Source organism: Amblyraja radiata, chromosome 7, assembly GCF_010909765.2.
Source record: "Amblyraja radiata isolate CabotCenter1 chromosome 7, sAmbRad1.1.pri, whole genome shotgun sequence".
NCBI classification, from domain to species: Eukaryota; Metazoa; Chordata; class Chondrichthyes; order Rajiformes; family Rajidae; genus Amblyraja; species Amblyraja radiata.
The window spans coordinates 51,845,029-51,861,146 of NC_045962.1; the positions used below are offsets into that span (position 1 = coordinate 51,845,029).

At 43.9% G+C, this 16,118-nt stretch overlaps 1 protein-coding gene across 5 annotated transcripts in view; it reads right to left on the minus strand.

Annotated features, from left to right (window-relative positions):
- als2 (alsin Rho guanine nucleotide exchange factor ALS2) overlaps window positions 1-16,118 on the minus strand; it is a 92,314-nt gene that overhangs the window by 37,734 nt on the left and 38,462 nt on the right. For all 5 annotated transcript variants that reach the window (XM_033024516.1, XM_033024513.1, XM_033024514.1 and 2 more), the window contains 6 exons: window positions 13,732-13,860; window positions 11,405-11,475; window positions 9,830-9,896; window positions 7,925-8,124; window positions 7,190-7,255; window positions 5,121-5,219 (listed from right to left, as the gene is read on the minus strand). In XM_033024516.1, coding sequence (XP_032880407.1) covers window positions 5,121-5,219; window positions 7,190-7,255; window positions 7,925-8,124; window positions 9,830-9,896; window positions 11,405-11,475; window positions 13,732-13,860 — 632 coding nt within the window. The remainder of the gene's footprint in view (window positions 1-5,120; window positions 5,220-7,189; window positions 7,256-7,924; window positions 8,125-9,829; window positions 9,897-11,404; window positions 11,476-13,731; window positions 13,861-16,118) is intronic.

The window sequence follows — 16,118 nt, forward strand, 5'->3', positions numbered from 1 at the left end:
ATTTGTTGATTGGACGGGAATTTTAAGGCAAGCTGGTTGGTGATTGGATGCAACCCCCTTAGAGACAGCGTTTGATTGGCCGCCAAATAAAATTGTCAAATCTGTAACAAAAATCGCTGGTCGGTGCGAACTCAGTGGACTATCTGGTTATATCTCCAAACTAATCTGGTTGTATCAACCAGACTATCTGGCTGTATCTCCAAACTAAACAGTATAACATGCAGGTACATTCATTTAAAATTAAATTCAGTGATTATTTCACATGATTTCTCACTGTGTGAAGCTCAATATCTGACCAATTTCTGTTTAACACGTTTGGTCTGCCGTGAGCATTTTTCTCTCCCAAAACAGTTCATATCTAGCAAACCGATCAACGAACCAGACAGCAGTTGGACGCAGTCATAGAACCATAGACAATAGGTGCGGGAGTAGAGGCCATTCGGCCCTTCGAGCTTGCACAGCCATTCAATATGATCATGGCTGATCATCCAACTCAGTATCCTGAACCTGCCTTCTCTCCATACCCCCTGATCCCTTTAGCCACATCCACATTAAATATAGCCAATGAACTGGCCTCAACTACCTTCTGTGGCAGAGAATTCCAGAGACTCACCACTCTGTGTGAAAAATGTTTTTCTCATCTCGGTCCTAAAAGATTTCCCCCTTATTCTTAAACTGTGACTCCTTGTTCTGGACTTCCCCAACATCGGGAACAATCTTCCTGCATCTAGCCTGTCCAACCCCTTAAGAATTTTGTAAGTTTCTATAAGATCCCCCCTCAATCTTCTAAATTCTAGCGAGTACAAGCCGAGTCTATCCAGTCTTTCTTCATATGAAAGTCCTGACATCCCAGGAATCAGTCTGGTGAACCTTCTCTATACTCCCTCTATGGCAAGATTAGGAGCCAAAAACTGTACCAATACTCCAGGTGTGGTCTCACCAAGACCCTGTACAACTGCAGTAGAACCTCCCTGCTCCTATACTCAAATCCTTTTGCTATGAATGCTAACATACCATTCGCTTTCTTCACTGCCTGCTGCACCTGCGTGCCTACTTTCAATGACTGGTGAACCATGACACCCAGGTCTCATTGCATCTCCCCTTTTCCTAATCGGCCACAATTCAGATAATAGTCTACTTTCCTGTTTTTGCCACCAAAGTGGATAACCTCACATTTATCCACTTTATACTGCATCTGCCATGCATTTGCCCACTCACCCAGCCTATCCAAGTCACCTTGCAGCCTCCGAGTTTAGAGGGGTTTAAACGGTTTAGAGGGCTTCAGATGGGCTCAGGTGTGTTTAGAATTGTTTAGAGGGGAATAGGGGGGCTAGAGGGGGTTTAGAGGTGTTCAGACGGTCCCAGAGGGGTTTAGAGACGTTATAAGCCCCCCGTGAGAAATTGTAATTCTCTGAAATTGAAGATAGACATAAAGCTGGAGTAACTCAGCAGGACAGGCAGCGCAGCGACTCTGGAGAGAAGATCCTTCTTCAGACTTCTTCTTCAGACTGAACTGAACTCGCGTCGGTGAGAATACTTGCGATTGTCTGAAGAAGTGTCTCGACCAGAAACGCAACCCTCTCCCCAGAGCCGCTGCCCGTCCCGCTGAGCCACCTTCAACTTCAGAGCCAAACAAAAAACACCCGCTGAGTTTCTCCAGCATTTTTGTCTACCGCAAAACGTCAATGATTCCGGGAATGCTGAGGTGATAGAGAGGGAGTGGGAGAGCTAGAGAGAGACGAGATGGGGAGCGGGAGAGAGAGCGCGAAAGAAAGAGGGAGGGAGGGAGAGAGCAAAAGACAGAGACACAACGTGGGTCGGTAGGTGAATGACTAACCTGCACACCAGGAAGAAGCCCCTTCTCGCGGTCCGGGGCCCTCACTCATGATGGTGAGTTTAATGAAATTCTCAACGTGTCATCGATCTACATTCCTCAGTAAACGTAATTGTGTTTTAAACAAGTATTAATGACGCCGCGTGAATTTTATTCAAAGGAACACGGCATCATTAATACTTGTTCAAAACACAATAACATTTACTGAGGAATGCGGATGGATGCAGATTGATGACATTTCATAACAAGGTGTTAACTACTTGCTGTTAAGTGCTAACAGTACTAGTTAACAAATCGTTTGTGTCTGATGGCCGTGCAGCGGTTGTTATACATGTTCGTTTAAAAAAAATCCGGATGGCGAATTAAAAAAAATCTTTATTTAACAAAGATAATTCGTATTTCCGTACGAAATACGGAACATTAGCGCAGGGCCCCTCTTAGGCGCGGGGCCCAATTGGGAGCAATTGGTCAAATCGGCTTAAGGCCGGCCCTGTCTCTACTAATGCCTCCACAATCTCAACAGCTACCTATGGTCAGACCACACCTAAAGCACTTTATGCATGATTGTTTGTGAAGATAGTAATTAGTGTTTCTATAATTTCCACAGCACCTTTTCCTAAAACCTATCAATGCTGGCTTCTCAGCCATCTATACATAACTAAAAACTCTGAACTTGTTATCTTCCGGTTTGGCGGTCTTTCTATTTGCGCAAAAACGGTTTGCAATAGCGCTACAAATTTTCGCCAGTTCACTCACCGTTCTCCTGTGCTGCGAGCGCACCAAGTTTTGTCTCTTATCCTGCCAGTCAGCACTGCGCGGATTAGTCTCTTCCATGTCACTCCCCGGGACAGTCTGCCCCTTCCTGCGCCATCGCGTCTTTACTGGAGTTTAGGATGGCCGGTGGAGATTTCCAACCAGACACAATTTTCGGAGGGACCTAAGCTACCCAGCCCGAAGCAGCCCAGCACCGGAGCCCCCACAACCCCCCCCGCCCTCACCACCCCCCCCCTGCCCCCAACCCCCCCCGCTGCCCCCAAAACCCCCCGCCCCCCACAACCCTCCCTCCCACAACCCCCAGCCCACACACGCACCCGACCACACACACACACCCCCTCCCACATCCCTCCTCCCCCCCACATTCCTCCTGCCCACATACATACCTCCCCCCCACCACACACCCCCCGCCCCAACACATCCCTGTCCACACACACCCCTCCTCCCCTCCAACCCCCCCCCCCCCCCCCCCACTTCCCTCCCCTCCCACACATGAAGAGGAGGGGGAGGGAGTGCTCGGGGATGAGGGGAAATGAGCCGCGCCTGTGCAGTTAGGGGTTATGGGTGCTTGGTGGAATAATGCATTGGGGGGAACGGGTGAGTGGTTGAATGCTGCGTTGGGGAATGGGTTGCGTTGGGAGACCAGGCCTCCCGTGTGACTGGGTCCCAACGGCTCCCACTTAGTCTAGTGTGGAATTAAAAATTAACTCTCAAATCTATTAATTTCTCTAATATTATATTTGTTCTTAATGCCAATTTCTTATGGTTCCTCACTCTCCCTGGACCTGCTGTTCTCCACTGTTTCCAAAAGTTTTTTTCTACGATGACAAATGCAAAACATTTGTTTAACTTCCCTGCCACTTCCTTTTTGTCCAATATAGCTTTGCAGTCTCAGTCTGGGAAGGATCCACACTAATTGTATAATATTTATAGAAGCTTTTACAGTCTGGTTTTATGTTCTTGCTAAATTCTTATTTTTACTTTCCACACCCTCCTTTGCTAAATTTTCCAAACCTTCTGGCGTACTGCATCATTTGACAATATGAGTAGCGTATTCCTTTCATCCAAAATTCCCTTCACTTGATAGGTACACAGGTCATTTTTCCAGGTGAATTTTCATATCTTGAGACGGGATGTGATTTTAACTATTATTTCTCCGAACATCAGTTATCACTTGTCTGGTTTATATTTATTGCAATTTCCCAATCTACCACAGATAATTCACATCTCACCTGAGCTTCTTTTACGACTTGGTTTAAAGCCACCGTTATCCAATTGCTAGGTCACTGATGACAGCCCGATTCAAGTGAAACCTGCCCCTGCAGAATACCCCCACTTTCCCCAATGCTGGTGCAGGTGCTGTACCAATTGAAACTCATTTCTTCCACAACAATATTTAAGCCAAAATTTCAACTGACCCTTTGTTCTTGGGTAGCAATCCAGAAATTATTACCTTTGAGGTTGGCTTTTAATTGTTCAAATGCCTTCAGCAGAACCTTAGCTCCAGCTGAATCTTTGACTCCTTCACCGATTACAACAATTGTACCTTTCTCCTTCTGCCCTGACGAAGTGTCCTAATGTCTTTTGTCATGGCATCATATATGCAACATAGCCATTGGGATTATTCACACACTCTAACATTAATGTCTCTTACTACATGGCACACAATCACTGGAATATTTCTATTTGCATCTTGCATCACAGCCTCAGTTCTTGCTCAGACAGACTGCAAGAATGTTGTACCATTGTACAATTGCAAGGTTGACATTTCCCTGCACACCTACAGCCTACTCATTTGTAGTCACATCAACCTGTCTCTCTTGACTAACCAACACCACAGCACATAGTCTAAGGGACGAGACGGTCTCTTGGAATATGGTAGCCAGGTAACTGGTCACATTGAATCTTAGTAGTTTATGTCAGTTCCTAAATGCACAAATGTAATACACTGGCACGTAATGAAGTTAATTCTGGCCCTTTATACTTGTTAACTATAATAACAACAACTGAAGGCAGTGAAGAACTCCTCAAGCATAGATAGACAAGGTAGACTGGTTCTCTCCTCATGAGAGAGAGAGAGATGTCATGTTGCCAACAGCGATTGCCTTGGGGCCCTCATTAAAAGGAACTTTCCCCTACAAATGGACCACTTTGCCGAGGATGAAGACACCGACAATTTTTAATTAACCACAGGTTGACGATGGAAGTTTCAGCTTGAAACTCAAAGTACACTAATTTTAATCACCTTATCAGATGTATGCAAGGAGCCAACTAGATCACATAGTAAAGCCACTGGCAACCCAATGGATATAATGGACTCAAGCACCTCGCAAATAACAGACCAAATGAGACCAAACTCATTGATAAACCAACCAAAATATCCAACCTGGCCCTTATCCCCACCCACCTTGCTACAACAACCAACAGATTAAATCATACAATCCTCTCAACAACAAACATATCAAACAAGGCTCCAAAGCCAACATGTGGATGAAATGAGAAGCGAGCCTACTTGTAGATCCCATGGCCATGCATCTTGCCTTCTTTCCAATGGCCCTGATAGTGGTCATTTTTCTTTAGGGCTTTGCAGGGCACATTCAACTCTCCGTACCTGTTAAGGAAAATAAATCTATTCAGTATTTTGTCTCTATATCAAGACGTTTATCCCAAAAGTCGAGAGAATATTGCTCCATTTGCATTACCTACTTGTTCTATGGATCTTATAGACTCCCCCATCAACCACCTGCCACTCTATTGTAGTCATACTAAACCAACTCTTGCCTGACAACAACAGTATCATCAATCTGGATACTCCTAGAGTAGGCATATCATTTCTTGGGTTATTTCTGAAGAAGTCTGGCTCAATCCATGGAATTTGTGACAAGTAAAATGGATGAAGGGGAGCCAGTGGATGTAGTAAATCTAGACTTTCAGAAAGCCTTTGATAAGATGCCGCATGGGAGACTAGTGACTAAAATTAGAGCACATGGTATTGGGGGTAGGGCGTTGACGTGGATAGAAAATTGGTTGGCAGACAGGAAGCAAAGAGTAGGAGTGAACGGGTCCTTTTTAGAATGGCAGGTAGTGACGAGTGGAGTGCCGCAAGGCTTGGTGTTGGGGCCGCAACTGCTTACCATATATATTAATGATATGGAAGAGGGAATTAGGAGCAACACTAGCAAGTTTGCGGATGACACAAAGCTGGGTGGCAGTGTGAACTGTGAAGAGGATGTTAGGAGGTTGCAGGGTGACCTGGACAGGTTGAGTGAGTGGGCAGATGCAGTATAATATAGATAAATGTGAGGTTATCCACTTTGGCGGCAAAAACAAGGGGGGGAGATTATTATCTCAATGGGGTTAGGTTAGGTAAGGGGGAGGTGCAGGTAGACCTGGGCGTCCTTGTACACCAGTCACTGAAAGTTGGCGTGCAGGTACAGCAGGCAGTGAAGAAAGCTAATGGAATGTTGGCCATCATAACAAGAGGATTTCAGTATAGGAGTAGAGGTTCTTCTGCAGTTGTATAGGGCTCTGGTAAGACCACATCTGGAGCATTGTGTACAGTTTTGGTCTCCTAATTTGAGGAAGGACATCCTTGTGAGTGCAGCGTAGGTTCACGAGATTGATCCCTGAGATGGCGGGACTGTCATACGAGGAAAGATTGAAAAGACTGGGCTTGTATTCATTGGAGTTTAGAAGGATGAGGGGGCATCTTATAGAAACATATAAAATTATAAAAGGACTGGACAAGCTGGATGCAGGAATAATGTTCCCAATGTTGGGCGAGTCCAGAACCAGGGGCCACAGTCCTAGAATAAAGGAGAGGCCATTTAAGATTGAGGTGAGAAAAAACTTTTTCACCCAGTTGTGAATTTGTGGAATTCCCTGCCACAGAGGGCAGTGGAGGCCAAATCACTGGATGGATTTAAGAGAGAGTTAGATAGAGCTCTAGGGGCAAGTGGAATCAAGGGATATGGGGAGAAGGCAGGCACGAGTTATTGATTGGGGATGATCAGCCATGATCACAATGCAAGGCGGTGCTGGCTCGAAGGGCCGAATGGCTTCCTCCTGCACCTATTTTCTATGTTTCTATGTCACGTACCATACATTCCTCAGAGGTATTAACAAGCCAGCCCTGGTTAAAAGAGCACAAATTAACGTAAAAATTGCAAATGCTGTACATTTAAAAGAAAATACAACAAATGCTAGAAATATTCAGCATGTCAGGTTGCACCTGTGGTCAGAGAAATAGAGTTAGAACTGGGAAGGAGACAAAATAAGTTTGTTAAACTGCATGGAGGGCAGGCAATGATGCAACTGCACCAGCAATGGCAAATAATAAAATTGCCCAGGATGGCATGGATAATTTCAAATTAGTGCCATCTGAGGGGAAAGAAGATTTTAGTGTAATATTTAATTCAGAGAACTGCTCTTCATACAGCAATTGGCTCCCTCAGTACTACACTGAACTACAGTTGCAGTTCTGGGTTGTAATTCCTTTGATGTGTTGCCAGATGAGCACTGTTAACTCGACTTTACTCAGAGGATCACACTGAATTTTATTGATAATCTTTCAATACTTACCCATCTTCTAAACCATTTTTGAAATCACCAGAATATGATCTCCCATTGGGCCACCGCAATATGCCCCTGAAATTATGAAATGGTTAGAAGATAAAGTCATGGTCATACAGTATGGAAACAGGCCCTTTATTCATGATGAATAAGATGCCCCATCTAAAATAGCCCTATTTGCTCACGGCTGGCATTTTACCCCCCCCCCCCCTTTTCTATCCATGTAACTGTCCAAATTGTTTTTTAAATGTTATGATACCTGCATCTACCACTTTCTCTGGCAGTTTGTTCCATATACCCCCAACCCGGTGTCAAAATGTTACCCCTCAGCTTCTATTAAATCATTACCATTACTCTCTCACTTTAAACCTATGTCCTCTAGTCCTTCATTTCCCCTAGCCTGGGGAATAGACAGCATAGATAGTGAAAATCAAGTTGAGGTCTCAGTCACAACAATTTCTTCCCCTCATCATTTCCAATTTCTTTTTCTGCAAATTCTCCCGAATCCAATGATTTGGATCCTTCCAAATTGTTCGTCAGGACTCTGCTGGAACAATATACTTGCCAACAACCCTCTCATTGTTTCGCAACCTTGCCCACTATGTGAGCCTGTGCAATACACAGTACCACTGCAGTATGTGCATGTGCCACATTGTTTGTGCATGCAGTTGAGTGCACATTGCACATCCATGAAAATCAATGCTATCTTTTGCACTAAGCTAACAGCACTGTGCTAATACTAACTTGCCATGTGGTTTTCCAGCCAACCAGCGACCTTCATAAGTTGCCTCCTTCAGCCGTGGGTCCTTATAGAAGGTATAACTGGCAGTGCGAGAAATGGGAGGCTCAACGCGCATGACGCCACCCAATCCAGCAGCCATGCTATCTGAAGCACCAATCAGAGCCTGATCCACTGCTTGGTTAATTGCTCTTAACCACTTTATCTGAAATGGGATGAGAGTGAAAATCATTTTACCATCTACCATTAAACATGACATATGCCAACCATTTTACTCTCCAGCTACATTGCCCCTGTGGCCACCTAGCCTTTCAAGTCTACATTTATACAACATAAGGTGACAGGAAATATGAGTAGATCATCTGCCCATTGAGCCCATTCTATAATTCATTATCAAAGATGACTTCTTTACTGTAGACCCATTTTCAGCATTATCCTAATATCTCTTGTCAGGAGTGTTTAATTGTCATATGTACTAGAAACAATTAAATTCTTATTTGCTGTAGCTTTACAGGCACATTAAAGTCACAACTTAAATTAACATGGACTAATCAATAATAAGTTAAATTATCAGTAATACAAGATAACAAATTATAAAAGTGCAAACAAAGGTATGTAGTGCAACTTAAACAAAGTCCATAGTAGTTTAGTATTGAGGTTGCATTCTAGTTAAGTTTGCATAGTGTCATTCAAGAGCGAGATGATTGATGAGAATAAGCTATTTTTGAAAATGGAGGTTACTGTTCTCAGATTCCTGTACCTTCTTTCCCATGGAAGCAGCAAGATGAGTGTAACCAGGGTGTTGTGGGTCTTTGATGATGTTAGCTTCCTTTTTGAGGCAGTGCTTCCTGCAGATTCCAGTGGTGGGGAGGTCAATATCTGTGATAGATTTGGCAATGACTACTTTCTGGGTTCTTGGGCATTCAAGTTACCGATCTGAGCCATGATGCAAACAGTCAGCATGCATTCGACCCAACACCTGCATGTTGGATAGAGTATTCGGTGCCAATTTCCTTCATTTTTGGAAATTTAGTTTCATTTTTGAATGAGCACAATGACTAAATCACCCCTGCCCTCTGCAGTAGAGAATTCCTAAAGGTTCACAATCCTCCAAGTGAAAACACTTCTCTTCATCTCAGTCCAAAAAAAGGTCCTCCGTCTTTTTCTGAAACTGTGCCCCCTTGTCCAAATCAGGGAAATAACATCCCAGCATCTAATCTATCCAGCTGTTAGACATTTAAATGAACAAGACGCAAGCTCGTTGAAATTCACATTTTTCAGGAAGAATTCAATCCCATTCTTCTCATTTTCTTTTATGGCAAACCCTAGAACCAGTTCAGCAAATCTTCCCTGCACTCCTTCTTCAGAAAATACATTCCGTTCTTAGGCAAGGAGACCACAACTGTACACAATACTCCAGATGTAGTCCTATCAAGGACGATACAAGACTTCCTCACTCCTGTAGTTAAAATAAAGGCTAACATACCATTTGCCCTCCAAATTGCTTGCTGTACCTCATGCTTGCCTTTAGCAACTGATGTACAGGCACAAGTTGATCTCTTTGAAAATGGTGGAGTAACTCAGCGGGTCAGGCGGCATCTCTGGAGAAAAGGAATGGGTGACGTTCGGATCTAGAGATTTCTTCAGACGCTCTTTGAACATTAGTGCTACCCAACCTCTCACCATGTAACAAATACTCTGCTTTTCTGTGGATCAAAGCTGTGACCTTACAATATTCCATATTAGTGACCATCAATTCCAACACAGGCAATTGATTCCCATGTTTAAATTATTAACTGCTACAATCCCTTTTGGTTAACTACTTCCCAAGAACACCAAAGCATTCACCACACTACAGCCCTCTTTCTGCACCAGGGAGTTCCAATGAAAGCGAGAGAAGTTCACTTTACCTTCTCCTGAGGCGATGCTGCAGTGAGAACAAACTGTTCTTCAGGTGTAGTTATCTTCAGGGCATTACTACAGAAAAAGAAAACATAGCAGCTGAGGGCAACGGTATATTAATACAGAAAAGAGCTAGTGTGATAGATAGATGAGGAATATGCACCTTCACCAATAATTTCAAGAGATATTACCTATACGCATCTACACTTTGCATCATTGAATCAAATAATGTGATAACTTTGCTTTAATTTGAACATTCGGTGATAGCAACAACACTGCGTACTCTCCCTTGTGTAGCTATGTTAACAACCAAACTCCTGAAGGGAATGGGAGTTCGAGGACAGGCCTTCCGGCAAGCCGTCAGGTCGCTGTCAGAGGCTGCCGAGCGAAGCAGCAACTGGCTGTGGCTGAAGAGGAAGGACTCCTACTGGGCTGCAAAATGACCAGCAAGATGGGTAAAACGGAGGGGAGCGCACCTGGGACGCCAGGTGTTGCTGTTGAGCTCTCTGGAGATGTCGTAGGCCTATCAACGAAACACCAAGGAAGGAGGGTGCCCACCTGATGACCCCCAATTAAGTCTTTACCCCTACCCCCACTCAAGATATTAAGAAGGTGCCAATTATAGTAAGGATTGTAATATCAAGTCCTATAAGCTCAACCATCAGCACACATCTATTCCCTCTCCACTACTTTATGTAAACCAACATCTGCAGTCCCTTGTGACTCCACTACTTCTTTACTGCTCTCTTGTTGGCAAATAACCAATGGGGGATGACTCGGGGCCCCATTTAATACCTCAGAACCTCCCAGGCAGCATCACAGGCATCTATAATCAATCGAGATAAAAACAAGATAAGGTGGAGGCTTGCATTCAATTCAGGAATGCCTTTCCAACACCAAAACATTTCCTCAGAAATTTCAGAATGTCTAAAATGACTTACTGATTTTTAACGATGTACCATAGGAAGCATCCTCTCTGGATGAATCACAGCTTGGTATTGCAACTGCTCAGCCCAAGTTCACAGGAAATTGCAGAGTTGTGGACGTAGCACAGTAGATTGCATAAACCATGGTTCCTCAATATTATCAAGCACCATTTACAACCTGATCATTCCCATTTTACCCCTTGTAAAAGATTGAAAGCATGTACCACTAGATTCAAGGACAACATCGTCCCCGTAGACTCTAGAACGATCCTCTTATAAATTAAGAATATCATCCAATCCACCTTGTTGAAGGCCTAACATTTTTTATCTGCTCTCTCTTTGTAGCTATAACACTATATTCTGCGTTATTTGATTGGATTCTTGCATGAATGATTTACCTGGATAGCACACAAAAAGTTTATCATTGTATCGTAATAATCGCACATGATAATAGCAAACCAATGCCAACAGATGCTCAAATTCTATTAGATTATCTAACTTTCGAGGCAGAAACAAAAGTGGCAGAGACCAGGAGAATATTTGAACAATAGCAACAAAAAAATCCAAAAATGTATTATGCAACCCACTCCTGATAAAACTGCATTTATTACAAGGAAGTGCTTACTTATAAGGGATGCAATCACTTCTGATACTCACGGGTGGCCAATTTCTTCAAACTGGGGTTCTATCCAAAGCGTGGGAAGGGAAAATATATGGTGGGTTGAAAACTGAGCAAAAGGGAAAAATAATGAGACTTCCATTAGTTAATGCACATGGAAAGCAAATAGCTCCAATTCAAGACAGATTGCTCCAATTCCAACCCTCTCACCTCCAAATAGTCAATAGGATTTAGAAGAACAAATATGCCATGAGATGGCACGCAGCTTCACGACTAATTGGGTTGTCATGGTAGGGGACCTTAACATGCCAATAGAGACTGGGACTGCAATAGTTCCAAGGGGTTAGATGGGGTAGAATTTGGCAAATGTGTACAGGAAAGTTTCCTTCGACAATACATAGAGAACACTACGTTGGCAAAGTTTGTGAATTCACAAAATTTGTGAATTTTTAGGGACCAGCGGCCACAGATCTATTAGATTTAAAAATAGTTATGGATAAGGGAAGGGCAGGTCCACAAGATAAATCTTTAAATTGGAGCAGAGCTAATTTTGATGGTACAAGTCCACCGCTGATTTTCAGGCACCCTTTATTCTAAAGCCGTGCCAAATTATCACGTTGCTAGACCAACAGAGGTCATGGCTTCCAAGGAGTGGAATGGTCCACGTAGGCCGACGGAGGGGCCGAGATAACAGCCCGCAAAGTTGGCCTCGGAGGTCAGCTATGGGAACGGATCAGTCAGCTCCGGCCAGGCCGAAGATCCAGAGCCCCGGCCGTAGGGGGCAAATTCGATCCGCAGATCGAAAGTCTAGCCGTGGAAGTCCTGAGGAGGTCGACATTGGCCGCTTCATGTGGTCTAGGCACCACATCTTTGGGAGGATTTCAAGTGCCCTTTTGTAATTTTATCCGGATTAAAGGAGATGCCGGACCATCAGTTGCCTGGAAAATCTGTGGTCGACCTATATTCGGCAGGAACTTATTAAAATTGATTGGAGTAGATCGGATGAGTGGGGCAAGTTTTTATTTTGCATTGAGGGTGGGGGTGCCTGCAATGCACTGTGCTACTCTTGTTCCGTTTCTGTCCTCACTCAACAACTTCTCCTTCGACTCCTCCCACTTCCACCAATCAAAGGCATAGCCATGGGCATTCGCACAGGCTCCAGCTATGCTGGCCTCTTTGTAGGGTACGTTGAACAATCCCTGTTCCAAGCCTACACTAGCCCTATCCCTGAACTCTATCTCCGCTACATTGATGACTGCATTGGGGCCAGCTCCTGCAGCCATGCAGAATTCATGGACTTCATTAACTTCACCACCAATTTCCGTCCTGCACTCAAATTCACTAGGACCATCTACAACACCTCCCTCCCCTTTCTTGATCTCACCGCCTCCAACACAGGAAATAAACTATTGACTGATGTCTATTACAAACCTACTGACTCCCACAGCTATCTAGACTACACTTCTTCCCACCCTGCCTCCCGCAAAGACTCTATCCCCTACTCCAAATTCCTTTTCTATGCCGCATCTACGCCCAAGATGAGGTGTTCCATACCAGTACATCCAAGACGTCCTCATTCTCGACAGAACGGGGGTTCCCCTCTTCTACCCTAGAGAAGGCTCTAATATGCGTCTCCTCGGTACCCCGCAGCTCTGCTCTCCAGTCATAACAGGGATAGACTCCCCCTAGTCCACACCTTTCACCCCATCAGCGTTCACATACAACACATAATCCTCTGACATTTTCACCACCTCCATCGGGATCCCACCACCAGTCACATCTGCCCATCTCCACCTCTTTCTGCTTTCCATACAGACCATACCCATCCCAACTTCCTGGTTAACTCATTCCTTCCCACCCAAACCACCACCCGCTCCCCCAGGTACTTTCCCTAGCAACTGCAGGAGATGCAACACCTGTCCCTATGGCTCCTCCTTTAGGAAGCAGATGAGCAGGAATTTCCTTAGCCAGTGGCTGGTGAATCTGTGGAATTCATTGCCACAGAAGGCTGTGAAGGCCGTCAAATTATATTTTTAAGGCAGAGATAGATTCTTGATTAGTACGGACGTCAGGGGTTACAGGGAGAATGTAGTAGAATGGGGTTAAGAGGAAAGATAGATCAGCCATGATTGAATGGCGGAGTAGATTTGATGGGCTGAATGACACAACTCTGCTTCTATATCTTATGAAGACTAGTAATTGGTGCATTCACTTGCAATTAGTAAAACAAAGATACTCCAAATCCACAGTTCATGCCACCTCACTGAAGACATTTAAATTGTAAAGATCGAAGAAACATTATGTTCAAGACAAGAGGCTAACCTGCTCCCTTTGACCCAAATCGGTTTTCAACAGATGGACTGACCTGAGCATGGACAAGTGCATCATTGAAGAGGATAAACCAGTTGATGGAGAATCTACCCGCATGTTGCAGTGTTAAGCTGCGGTTACTGCTCTCACAGATGAGGCGACGTTCTGGTTTCCTCAGTGAATCCTGGCAGAAAAAGAGCAAATTGACATTACATTGAAACATGTTCACACCAGCAGCAACCTCAGCATACTTTAGAGCAAAGATAGACGAACAATGTCTTTCACAAACTTGATGTGCAAAATGGGAATCTCAAGGACAATATCAGCCAGATGTTTGGACTCGGCTTCCAGCGATTGTTATTTTCAGACCATTTCTGCAAAAGGGTGACCAATATCAAACATAAGAATCAAACCAATACAATGTTCTGATGATGGGTTGTATTTTCTTGAAGAGATATTGTGCACTTCAATTTATTTTAATGAACCTGGAAAAATAACTTAGTTGTTGGTAAATTGGCTACAAGGAATAATCATATTAAAGATGTCCAAATGATCAATAAAAGGAGCGACCAAGAATAACAGACACAAACGAATTAACTAGAAATCAAGCACATATCATTGAACACTAAAAATGAAGATAGAGGTCACTCAGACCAAAAAATATTGCTAGTAGAGAATCTTGACATTTAGTTCTTATCACACACTTTGTCTTTTCATCTCTGACCTTTGTCCACCCATCAAAATCCACCCTCATCTGTATCCAACTGTCATTTGCCAGACTTTGTCCTGCACCCACCTCTCTTCCAGCTTTCTCCTTCCTTACTATAATCAGTCTGGAGAAAAGTACGGACCTGAAACACCACTGATCCACAGTCTCCAGAGATGCAGTTTGATCAGCGAGTAACTCCAACACTTAAAAAAAAAATATATAAACCAGCATCAGTGGTTTACTTCCCCTACATTCAACCTCCTAAAGTACAATACATCGCATTAGCTCCAATTAAACTCCATCTCTCATTTATCCAAACATTTCTGTACCTGATTGAGTAAAGAAGTTGAGATCATGTTGCAGTTGTATAAGACGTTGGTGAGGTCACATTTAGAGTATTGTGTTTAGTTCTGGGAACCGTGTTATAGGAAAGATGTTGTCAAGCTGGAAAGGGTACAGAGATGATTTACGAGGATGTTGCTTGGGCTAGAGGGTCTGAGCTGAAGGCAGAGGTTGAATAGGCTGGGACTCTATTCCTTGGAGCACACAAGGATAAGGGATGATCTTATAGAGGTGTATAAGATCATGAGAGGAATAGATCGGGTAGATGCACAAAGTCTCTTGCCCAGAGTAGGTGAATCGAGGATCAGAGGGCATAGGCTTAAGGTGCAGGGGAAAAGATTTAATAGGACTCTGAGGGGTAACTTTTTCACACAAAGGATGGTGGATGTATGGAACAAGCTGCCAGAGGAGGTAGTTGAGGCAGGGTCTATCCCAACATTTAAGGAACAGTTAAACAGGTACACGGATAGGACAGGTTTGGAGTGATATGGACCAAATGCTGGCAGGTGGGACTAGTGTTACTGTGACATTTTTGCCGGTGTGGGCAAGTTGGGCAGAAGGGCTTATTTCTGCACGGTATCACTCTATGACCATGGGGGTGCCACAAGGCTCAGTGCTGGGACCTCAGTTATTTACAATATATATTAACGATTTAGGTGAGGGAATTAAATGTGACATCTCCAAGTTTGCAGATGACACAAAACTGGGTTGCAATGTGAGCTGCGATGAGGATGCTATGAGGCTGCAGGGTAACTCGGATAGGTTGGGTGAATGCGCAGATACAGTATAAAGTGGATACATGTGAGGTTATCCACTTTGGTGGCAAAAAAAGGAAGGCAGATTATTATCTGAATGGTGTCAGATTAGGAAAAAGGGAGATGCAACAAGACCTGGGTGAGCTTGTACACGAGTCACTGAAAGTACTCATGCAGGTACAGCAGGCAGTGAAGAAAGCTAATGGCATGTTGGCCTTCATGTTAGAGGATTTGAATTTTGGAGCAAGGAGGTCCTACTGCAGTTGTACAGAGCCCTGGTGAGATCGCACCTGGAATATTGTATGCAGTTTTGATCTCCTAATTTGAGGAAGGACATTATTGCTGTTGAGGAAGTGCAGCATAGGTTCACTAGGTTAATTCTCAGGATGGTGTGACTGACATATGATGAAAGAATCGGTCGACTGGGCTTGTATTCACTGGAATTCAGAAGGATGAGAGGGCATCTTATAGACATATATAAAATTCTTAAAGGATTGGACAGGCTAGATGCAGGAAAAATGGTTAAGAATAAGGGATAAGCCATTTAGGACTGAGATGAGGAAAAACTTTTTCACCCAGTTGTGAATCTGTGGAATTCTCTGCCACAGAAGGCAGCGGTGGCCAGTTCACTGGATG